Raw genomic sequence first — 11900 nt, 5'->3', positions numbered from 1 at the left:
TCGATCTCAACCCATTGGATAAGGCAGAACCTTTGTTAAGATTGGATATATACAAGAAAGGAAAATTATAAAATATATTTAATATGATCTATTTCCATTAGTAATTATAACAAAATTTAATCTAATACAATTGAAATGTTATTTTTTAGCTTTAGGGGGTGATCCTCTTTTGACTTTACGCCTTGTCCTCTTTGCCTTCTTCTTAGTCTTCGGTGGAACACGTTTTTGCGACTTTGTAGTACCTTTTTTAGCTTTGACTTCAGATTTAGTTTCTTTTTTAGGTGGATCGGATTTCTTAGCAGGTTGTGGTGCCTCTTTAGCTTGTTTTGCTCCTTTTGCTTCTTTTGCCTCTTTTGCCTCTTTTGCTTGTTTTGCGGCTGCATTTGCCTTTGCAGCTTCAAGCCGTTTTTCTTCCTCAGCTTTCTTTAATGCTGCAGCTTTAATTTTTTCTGCAGCGGCTTTCAATGCAGCTTCTTTTTGTTTAATAGCGTTTATTCGTGCAGCTTCTATATCTTTTAATTTTTGTTCGAGCCCACCAATAAACTTATCAGTAGCACCGCCTACTGTAGTTTCAATAGATTTTCCGAGTGATCCTTGAAACATATGAGAAGTCATTGGAGGTACCATTTCAACTTTTGCATACTGCCAAGCCGTCGCAACAACTGGTCTCATATTTTTGCAGATAGCTAAAATTTACATTCAATTAAAGTACCTATTTTTATAATTGTATACAGGTTACAAAAATTTACGTTTTCAATCTATGCCCCCTAGCCTTTTTTTGTGGAATCAATTTCTTTCTTCAACGCCTCGACTTGTTTTTCTAACGCTTCAAGTTCTTTGGGCAGTAATCTTGCTCTATACTCAGTACATTTAGATATCAATTTATCATGTAGAGTGTCAAAGGCAGACTCCATTTTCCTTACTATAAAGTTACAAACTAAGGGCTTTGCTTTTGTGCTTGAAATTTGGTCTTTTGCGCTAAACCAAACTCTTGATACAATCGGTCCCATTTTTCTCAAAGAAACTGCAAAACAATATATGTTATTATTTATGTAAGTGTAAATGATTTGTTTTGCTTAAAAGTTTCTATGAGAAATTCGGGATAAATCATGCCAGAGGGAAAGGCATTTATTATTTTTAAATAACTTACAAAGGGTTACATCTAGTGCAGTTTTCATTGCTCCCATGAATTAGGCTAGGGTCGCTGATAATTTTTGGGCGATAAATAAGGACAATTTATACATGGGAAATGGCATGTAGACACCTATCTATTTTTCTCCGTCTCTATGGTTACATGTCTCTATGGTAACCACAGATATTTGTTGATTTTTTATAATAGTTTAAAATGTAGCTCATAGGAGGTCCAATCAAATGCATAATCACTCAAAAGCAAAAGATTCAAACAACATTTTCATCGTTAAACTTATTTTTTTATAACCCAATGTATACTTGTCACTTAAGATTGTCTTCATTAAACACTAATATTAATAAAAATATGAGAACATTTCTATGCTGATTCCTGAGACATTAAATCCAAACGAATAGGATTTTGCTTCAAAACATGTTATAAAAACGATAATAATATTTCATAATCAAGCGTTCTAGTTTATTAAGAATCGTTGGTATTTATGCAAATAGGCCTAGACAACGCAAATAGATCTAGAATTATGAACTGGCCTCGGTGATCAATTATCGCAATGTGTACCTACTTGCGTACCAATCAAGTTTATCGTATTTTATATCATATAATATTAGTTTGCGTGGGTAATAAATTAATATTTTATTTTAATCACAAAATTTTTGGTATCATATCTTAAGACATGAAACGAAACTATCAATTTTACGTTCTAGCTCCTGGAAAAGGTATTATTTAAATTCCATGAATGTCAGTCACATCGTGAAGTCATATTCAGATAGTAAGTAGGTACCTACTATTTGATTGGGACAAGACCACATTTTTTTTCATCCTTTTATTAAGAAAAATACACGAAAGCCTACGTTACACAAATAACAATTAACAACAAAATTCCAAACAACTTTTCAAATTACCAGACAACAAATTGTGTGATAATGACTGACGAATACGAAATTTAATATAAATACAAACTTTTATTTTATAGCAATACAAATCTATGCAATCATTATATACTAAGATTATTGGTATTATAATAATTCTTATTTGTTCCACATACAAAGCAATCATATTGCATTGAATCGTTGCGGCCTGAATATATTGTTATGCACATATTTGATGATTATTTTGAAATTATGACCTATTCGTATATTTCATACACGAGTTGTCCCGTGTATTATTTAATCTTAAAACTCGATACTATTTACTTTGGCTTATTTTTAGCTTTTATTCGCAATAATAATTTTTAAAATACGGTCCAGTCTGACTGAAGGTGTTAAGTATATTAAAATAATCTACTGGCAGTCTATTTTTTTCTGAAAAATGGAATAAAAAAAATATTCACATTTTTTTTTATTACTCAGACAGAGAGAAGAAAAAGCCATCGGATTCCTCATTTATGAAAATTTAAAATCAAATCAAAAAACTTTGAAATCTCTCATGATTTTTTTTCCAAACTCCAAAAAGACTCAAACTTTTGTTGTCACTATCAATTATGAAATAGGTCTACAGTCTCTTGGTCTTGGCATCAGATTTCTGTATATAATTCGTGATAATTTCAAGTAGGTGGCAAGTAGGTGATCAGTCTTCTGTGCCTGATACAAATCATAGATTTGTGAGTCTAAGGTCAGTTTACTCGCGATAATGTCCACCGTACGAGCGTTAGTAGCGTATGTAGAAAAAAATCCATTGGTGCAAAGCCGTGTTTCGAACAGGCCGTTTTCGAATAGGCCGGTAACGCACTCGCGAGCCTTCTGGCATTGAGAGTGTCCATTGTATCACTGATCTAAATCAGGTGAGCCTCCTTCCCGTTTGCCCCCTGTTCCATAAAAAAACACGTTCGTGTACTTATGTAGACGCGTTAGAAGTTATACTTCTTTGGCGAAACAAGAAAATAATCTTTTCAAAAATATTATTCTACGTTTGTAGGAAACACGACACTAACAGTAGAACTAACTCCGAACAAACTCGACTATAGCTAACTTCGGGGTGTCAGTTTTGTGTGACGGTGTGCGCGCGCATCCAATAAATTTACTCTCATCTTTCCCTAACGCGCCAAAAGTATAGCTTCAAAAACAAACAACGAGGGTTGAGACGCTCACGCTCATCCATAAGCTGCTGGACTGCTTTATTTTACTACCAACGAATACCTAATACAAAAAAACAGATTTCGACTCATTTTCACTTCACACAGCTGTGTTTGACCTCAGCCCACCAAAATACGTCGAATACAGATTTCAATTGAATTCTATAATCGAGGTTTACGGTGTTTCTTTGTAGAAAAACAGTCCTTGATGCAGTAGTTGCATAAGTCTTATGTTCTAAGCTCTAATTGTAGTCACAAATGTTTTGCCTTGCTTTCGCTTTAGATGCTAATATATTATACTGATTGACGTTACTATTACAACACTGTCCGTAGTGGAATTGTTAGCACTTTTTACGTCACCACGAAATCCGTTAGCGCACAAGTGTGAACAAAACAATGCAATGATAAACAATAGTGACATAAACTGAAGGTTAGTATAGTAAAAAATTATTAGCAGCCACATTTGGAAGTGACACGATTAATTTCGTTAGTACCTTTATGGTTGGAAGATGGATTTTTCAAGGATTCAATAAGGGGTAGTGAAGAGTAGTATCTTCACGCAAATAATAAAACGTTACTTTATATATTTTTAAATGTATTATTGTAAATAGAGTAGTTTTGGCCTACTAGTTTTAATGTGCGACTCTCATTCCTGGGGTCGTATGTTCGTTCCCCGGCTGTGAACAGATAGACAGAACAGAGATCTGAGCCCCAGACCTAAAGGTTGTTGCACCATTGGTATCTTATGGTATAAATGAACGTGATGTCTCACCAAGAATTCAGACTTGGATCCAGCAACGGTACTCTGGAACTTACAAAATAATTTCAACAAAATTGGGTACAACTCGATATTTAAGTCAGGATCAGCAGGTATCCTTTTGGCCAATCAGTTTTTTTAAGTCCAAAATTGTGTAGGTCTTACAGGTCTTGTTGCGGTCTTTGGCAGAATGACTAGCGCGTCCAAAACGTCTGCTCCACAGCATATTGCTGAGCCAGGGCCAGTTACAACCACAACACACACACATTACACCATTAAAATATATCGTATTCGGTAAAAAAAATTTTTTTTTTAAATTTTATTTTTATTATTTTGTGTGTTGCTATGTGTGTTTCGTTAATAATAAATGTTATGCATATGTCTATGTCTATTAAATAAAGAGAAACGAATTCTTCGTCAACGCCTGAAGTCTCCACGTTAGTAATATTGTATATAGTCTCACAATTGATAATCAAAACCTCCTTGTAAATTTAATGATAGCTTTCTCAATAATCAATCATTCTTTACCAAACAATTTAGATGTAACCTACTTCATAGTCCCGAAAGTTTTTGTATTGTGTCCTACTTTTCAGGTTCGTTGCCTTCAAACTCATCTAACTGGACAGTTTTTTGCCTACTTCAAGATGTCGGCCTCATGTTTTTTTTGTAATGCACTAGTTAAATCGTATTGCGCTGTTTTTAAATGTTACTTTGAATGTATAAAGCAACCGTTGACCGCGACCTAGCTCGTAAAGGATCAAGGTAAATATTAAATAAAAGAAATATATAAACGCTTAATTTAAATTATGAAAATTAAAAACGACAGGATTCCATAGAAACCCATTATAATTCTTTGATATTATACCATAAATGTGGGCTATAATATTCTAGATTTTCGTAGAAATGTGATATTCTTTTTCTGATGTGTTTCAAGATGTATTTACTTTGTAGTGACTAAAGATGTATCATTACAATCATAATATAGGAAATTGGAACCCTTGCATACATATGAAGTCATCGCTTTGCCCCCTTATTTTATTTTTTTATATAATCTGTGTCTGCTTCAAGCGGAAATAATTTTCTTGATTCGCTGGTAATCGAACTGTCAGTTTAAGCACTTTGCACACAAAATCGCTTGACTAGTGATCCATTAAAAGCGATTTTCTTCCTCAGTATAATTATAAATCTAATTATTTGAGCATTTTGCTTATCCGTTATTTGTTGTTACCATCGTCTAAAGACGTAGAATATAATGATAACGTCAAGATATTTAATAAGAAATTAAAAATAATACATTACATTTTTACTACTAAACCATTTTCTATAGAATATTCTAGCAAAAAAATTACTCATTGCAATTTCAGACGCGTTTAATGACATAACGGTTGTCGACTGTAAACTTAGTTGCTCTTTTATTGCTTTTTGTCTACATTTTTAGTCTATTTTATATTGCGCCTGCGCAGTGCATACTGGTGATACAAAGTCGGTATCGCATTATTTTTATACAAGCCTTCACCCGCAGCTTCGCTTCGTGTATTTAGGCAATGTTTTTGTGCGGCCTTTTCAAAAGTAATCAATATTGAAGTCAATTTACATAAAACCATAATGTTTTCATCTAAACCTTCCTCGGGAATCACACCATTTACGGATATCCGGTAGTTTTCTAGTTTATCGCAACCAGGGGACTTTATTGTATGTAAGGATTCATTTATATAGCGGCCTCCTTGCTCCAGTTGGATATGTACTTAAATTTTATTAACCATCTCTGTTGATGCTTGATGCCATTATAGCGGCGAGGAAACAGATAATCGCCCATAAAACTATACGGTGTGTTTTATATTAATAATGAATAATACTTGAATCAAGTCACAATAAATCGTATATAGGTTTCTGAAGTTAATAAAAAGGGTGGTAGTGTATTAACAATATTCAAATAAAATCTCGCAAAACTTTACTTTGAAATACGAAGATATTACAGAAGAAGAAGCCGCTATAAAATTAAATTTAAACTCCTTTGCCCCAAATTATTGATATGACAAATTAAGTTTAGTGTAGTCTGTGATAAAGGAGGTTAATAATAATAAAACCTTTTTGCCCGGAAAGTGGTAAATACGACGGATGACATAATAATGCCAAATTAACACCTTTGTAATGTCATCTGTCAAAAAATTATAACCTGAGACTGAGTAGATGGACTCCTAACTACGTAAGACGTGCCTTCGGCCTTTGAAACTATCAAAATTCTCCAATTATTACGAAGAACAAGACCTGGCTGTATGGACTAAAGTCCTTTCCCATTAGGGATAAATTAATATCATCATCATAACCTGAGACTACCGCACTAGATACAGAAGCACTGCGCCTTTAAATCGAATCACCTTTTAAGTTAGTTAAACATTACATGTTTTATGAATAAGAAGGATTACTAATCTTCAAGAATGTTGTTTAGTCATAATCCTTGATTCACATGCTAAGAAATAAACCCTTTGTATAAAAACTTATTAAAAGGCCACGACGAAACACTTAAGAAAAACAAATATCGTGCTACAAACGACCTAAGAAGTCACGCGTAAATTAAAAAATATACAAGGTACGTCTTGGATGATCTCAGATTCCTTATTACTTTACAAAAACTTCACGCACGTATTCATAGTTAATCCATAACAAAATTTTAAAGTTTTCAAGGAAAGACCTTGATTAAAAGTTTGTATTACCCCGGTTATAGTAACTAAAGGTCAGAGGAAAAATCTTTTCATTAACTTTGCTGACTTTAATGTAACCTTTCTAGTGATACTCCTGTTTATATACCTGTCACCAGTATAATACTCGAAACAAAAAGATCTGAGCGTACGACCAACCAGAAGATAAACCACTCCTGATATGGAAATTGTATTCGTTTTTACAACAAACTCCCAAGCGAAAGTAGGCAATTATCACTGACTAAATTCAAACCTCTCGTTAAACGTAAATTAATCAATAAAGCTTTTTATTAATTTGCCGATTATTTAAATGATCCTAATCCTTGTGATTGATTTTCCCAGTTCAAATATTTATGGCTGCTCTGGCTTACAAACAGTTTGACTCAAAACAAAGCGATTAAAAAGTGTAGCGAAGAGTTTCTTGCCAGTTCTTCTTGCCCGCTCTACGCCCTTGACTTGCGAACTGGTAGTAAATGTATATTTAGAATCAATTTAACATATTTTCAGTTGAAGTGTACTTGGTTTACCTATACGAATAAAGTTATTTTGAGTTTGATATAATTCTAGCACACTATAATACATTTTAAGAATATTCTAAGCAGCATAATATACCTACTGTATAATTCTCTTTTTTCGTCGTATTGTTCGTCTGATACTGTAAGCAAAGGAGAGTAGTTGCGGAGGAATAATTTTTTCCATTTATTCATTAATTTTTCATTGCACATATAAGAATAAACAAGCGCACCTGGTTTCTCTAATATAGTTTGAAAACTCTTCCATTTCAAAATAAACGAAAACTAGTAGTAGTAAAGAGTATTTTCTATATAGAAACAATTTTTAAGATTCGTATTGTAATATTAACAAGCAGTGTTAGGCTAGTAGCGTCAGTGTGCGGCTCTCATCCATGAGGTCGTAGATTCAAACCTCGGCTGTGCACCGATGGACTTCCTATGTGCGCATTTAACACTTGCTCGTTCGTTGAAGACAAACATCGTGAGGTAACCGGTATGCCTTATGGGGCATCCACACGCTGGCTGTTTGTCACAAACACCGCAAACAGCAAACGAAGTCCCAAACACCAATCACAATCACCCAACACAAACAGCCATCCACATGCTTGGCGAACGTTCATAACATTCCGAATCGGCAAACATGGCGGACGACGAGCTTGTGGCAGCTATTACTTTCGGGTTGACATATTTTTATTATAAATTAAAGCAAGAGAAAGAAAAAAGGAAAAAAAGAAGAAAGCAAAGACGATGGTGGATGATTAAAATACATAGAAATCGTACAAGGTACTGCTTTAGACTTTATTATTTGGGCTTTAATTGAAAAAGTGTAGCAAGTAAATACGTCCGCCTCCCGCAAGCTCGCGCGCATACTGATCGCTGGCCAAACGTGTGGATACGTAGCAAACTGTTTGCCAAACATCCTTTGATCTGGCAACTAAAACCGACACCGATGCCGAACACTGCCCAACACAAACACAAACAGGCAAACAACGACAAACACCCATCCACACGTCCATGTTTGCTGTTTGCTGTTGGCTGTTTGCCATTGTTTGTCAAGCGTGTGGATGGGGCTTTAGACTCAAAATTCGCGTCGGTTGTTGGGTACAAAAAGCTGTTCACCTACTGGCCTTTAAAAAAAAACAAATAATCAAGAAACGTACACAAATTACACATTCTGTCGTCCAGACCTAAAAAGTGTTATGAAAACCTAATAGGGAAATCAGACTTATTAAAAGCGGCCACATTTGCAAAATCGCTTTAATAGTTCCACAGAAACAAAATCAACTTAACGTATAGTTTCATAGATGTTAGTACAACTCGTTAAATTATTGGATTGCTTCATCCTAGCAATCTGCTTCCGGAAGTTACTCGACCTAGTCTGTAAAACTACTTCGTTGTAAATATAGATATTACACGGCTGTTATGAATAACCGACTTTTTATGAAGTCAATAACATCAGATGTGTATTGATTAAAGATTTACATAAAACTTTGCTTCACCAGTATCTACTATATAAAAATAAGTCGGGTTTTCCTTCCTGACGCTATAACTCCAGAACGCACGAACCGATTTCCACGGTTTTGCATTCGTTCGAAAGGTCTCGGGCTCCGTGAGGTTTATAGCATAAAAATTCAGGAAAACTTTCAACAGAAAAGCGGGATCACCAAACGAAATGTTACATAAAACGAAGCCATCTGGTGGCGAAACGGAGTTCGCCGAGTTTGCTAGTTTGTCTATAAATTTATTTAGGTTCCATTTTCAAAACTTATCGTATCAATAGTTACAATCACGCACTTTGAATTCATCACACGTTTAATTCAAGGTCTATGGGCTAAAGTATGATTAAACTATATTATCTTACATTGGCCCCACTAGGATACCAACACTAGGTCTAAGTATTATTTTTTGCAAATTTAATATAATATAGGATTATGAAATGTGACTAAATGCCTCTCCAAACAAGGCTATCTCATTTGATGAAATTTAATTTACATATCATATCTTCAGATTAAGGCATTACCACCTTTTTTTTAAATAAATGGTTAATATATTTATGAAATAACTACATACGAATTAATCGACAATTAACGTTAATTCAGAATATAAACGCAAATCTCAGACGCTAACCATTTAAGTCTTTAAAAATCTGTTTTGTTTTCTGAATGGATCAAATTAGCGATAGACAAAGTGCAATTCAATCCCTTCGAAGAACCAGACGGTTGCTAATATTAGACGGGACAAAAAACAGCCGTCGGCCCTTCCTTCAGGGTCCCTCGTACCGGAGCGAGACGATGCTTCCGAACTATACACACTTGTATATTGTGTCTGTGTGGTGTGTATTAGGCGCGGCAGTGCTCCGCGCGCCTTCACCCGCGGCGCCTGTGTTGCCGACAATTTTATGATAACTTGTGACATTGTGTTACAAAAGTGACCGACCTCTATTAAGTTATACTAGTAGTGCTAAAACGCCGTAGAAGGATTCAATCCTACAAAAAACGCCCTCCAGATTCCAGACCCTGTTCGGATAGAAAAACAAACATACTATCCCGGTAAGTTTCACACTGAGCAGTATTTGTTCTTTAGAAGCTTATAAGTTGAAAAAGTTTGAAGTTAGTATTTCGTAAATGCTCTGGTATGAGAATTTTAATTTATGCAAATATTTTTAATGCTCCATCGCTCGGAGAAAAGAACGAGTGAAAGAGAAATCACATTGATAATTACCTGTTCGCTGGTTTAATTTGGCGATCGTAGTCTGAATGAATATAAAGATTTTATTTTAACTTCAACGCGCACTCACCAGCCGTTTAGCAGTTGTAAAATAAACAATTATAGATCGTCAGACGTCTACTGAATGCAAAAATACGTAGTGGCAAAAACTACTTCAAAATATTGAGGATTGGATTTATTAATAAGCATGCCATAAAATATCTGTTATAGTTTATATAAAACCGTAAAATGAAATTAGTAATGTGATCTTTCGTTGCTTTAAATGTTAATAGTGACAATGTTGACTTATTGACAATCATTTAGTAACGGATGGCTGTCTGTGACTTTTAAATTTTGATTTCATAACAATAGTATGACTACTATTACGTCTTTCGTATAGGTCCTTACCTAGAACAACAATCACCTGTTATTCAATTCTATAATACGAAACAAAGCATCAACCGCGTTTCTTCAATGATAAAGGACGACATTAAGACATGACGGATGACCAGTGATGTGAAATCGTAACTTTTTACTTAAGATGTCATCTGTATGAAATACCGCAATATCTTTGTGAGACATCTATGAGACGTCTTGACCTGACAAGTTTGCTCCACAATGGTTTTTCAACATATTTGCATCACTTGCTAAACAATGGCAACCGAACTTATTTAAGAAACATCAATATATTGGTCACATCCGTTTAAACACCATTCATTATATTTTTGATAAAACGAACAAACGAATATATGCTATTGTTTTAACAAAGTATTGTTAGGTATATATCGTTAGGACTGAATCACGCCCCTCTGTCGCAGTTTCAAATCAATAGTCCAACCAGTCCAGACTTTACAAGCTGATGTTTGTACTATATAGTGTACCTGATGTAATTTTTCCTATTTTTGCACATTGATTTTTCTTAAATTACCAAATATATCTATGAATTAAGATAATACTTGTTAGACAGAAGATATTTTTATCATACCGAGCGTTTGCTTACGATATAGATAAAATTAAATAAAACATGTCATCATTACTTTAATTTAGCGCGATAGCAATTCACCAAAACGTAAAATCTTATTTAATTATTTCAATTGCCAGTGAGCGACACTATTGTAGCATTTACAGGACTTAGAGTTATTGTACGCATTGCCGAATTCAATATAAATGTGTCTACCCTTTGTTCCATGACATCCGTATCCATGACTTTAATTTTCTTCCCGACATTTGGTACGAAACATATATGTTTCTTGCATAGCTAAGTCTATTTATCAAAATAACATAAATATAAAACCTATTTGTAGACTATACAAATATTTAATCTATAGATTTCATTTGTCTTAATTTTCTTTTCAATCATTCTATATTCCAAATTCCCGCGTAATAAAGCTATAAGCGAAATGGAATTTGAATTTCGAACCACGTTTAAAATAAAATCTTTCTGGATTTACAGGCAAATATAGTTGAAAAGCATCAAGCAGCCACTTAAAAAATTTATTCGATAAAGGACCAGTTTTGTATGAACCACGGTATGGCGTCTAATTCGCGGCAATAAATTGTAATTTAAACATATTTGAGATCATGTAAGCCTGGTCACTGAACCCTTTCCCCTTGAAAGCGTTACTCGACAACTTTTAAGTACGGGCATTATATCAAAGTACATATTTATCAAGGTTTTAGAACGGAAATATTGGTGAATAATGTTTACATAAAAAGGCATATACATAAACGTTTTCATTTATGTACTTAAATATTATGTTTGAGATGTTATCGCAAGTACATCGATGCACAAATTGCATAGGTGTATAGTTTTTTTTCGTTTAGGTTAAACACAGATACAAAAAATTTTGTATCTGTGTTTTTTTTGTAAAAATTTTGTATCTGTAATTTTTTTTTAAAAATTCTATTAACACGTCCTATGTTTTGTACGAACCGATATTATATTATTGACACTTACGAAAAAGTTATTCTTGTTATATTAAAACAATGTCCGGTTTCTCTTGTTTAC

At 34.0% G+C, this 11900-nt stretch overlaps 2 protein-coding genes across 3 annotated transcripts in view; one reads left to right on the top strand and one right to left on the bottom strand.

Moving 5' to 3' along the window:
• Positions 1–73: 73 nt before the first annotated feature.
• On the bottom strand, positions 74–1391 carry LOC125056055 (axoneme-associated protein mst101(1)-like). Of its 2 annotated transcripts, none has more exons than XM_047658918.1 (2): positions 1151–1316; positions 74–686 (listed from the first exon to the last, which is right to left on the bottom strand). In XM_047658918.1, exons 1-2 carry the CDS (start codon positions 1185–1187, stop codon positions 139–141), a joined length of 585 nt encoding a protein of 194 aa, XP_047514874.1. In that variant the 5' UTR covers positions 1188–1316; the 3' UTR covers positions 74–138. The 2 variants fall into 2 exon arrangements, 1 of the variants encoding a protein (XP_047514874.1); XR_007117996.1 differs by having other exon boundaries at positions 673–1024; positions 1151–1391.
• An 8132-nt stretch (positions 1392–9523) lies between these two features.
• Positions 9524–11900, top strand: part of LOC125055818 (beta-1,4-glucuronyltransferase 1) — a 41004-nt gene continuing 38627 nt past the window's right edge. The window contains exon 1 of the mRNA XM_047658437.1: positions 9524–9735. The gene's annotated coding sequence lies outside the window, so the exon portion shown is untranslated. The remainder of the gene's footprint in view (positions 9736–11900) is intronic.

The sequence above is a fragment of the Pieris napi genome, chromosome 14 (genome assembly GCF_905475465.1).
Source record: "Pieris napi chromosome 14, ilPieNapi1.2, whole genome shotgun sequence".
Classification (NCBI taxonomy): domain Eukaryota; kingdom Metazoa; phylum Arthropoda; class Insecta; order Lepidoptera; family Pieridae; genus Pieris; species Pieris napi.
The sequence above is the reverse complement of the archived record's forward strand: the minus strand, read 5'-3'. Positions and strand labels throughout refer to the sequence as shown.

Coding starts and splice junctions, on each gene's coding strand:
- LOC125056055 (XM_047658918.1), bottom strand. CDS start 1,187: ATGGGAGCAATGAAAACTGCACTAGATGTAACCCTTT. Junction 687..1,150: donor TGCACTAGATGTAACCCTTT/GTAAGTTATTTA, acceptor TGTAAATTTTAG/CTATCTGCAAAAATATGAGA.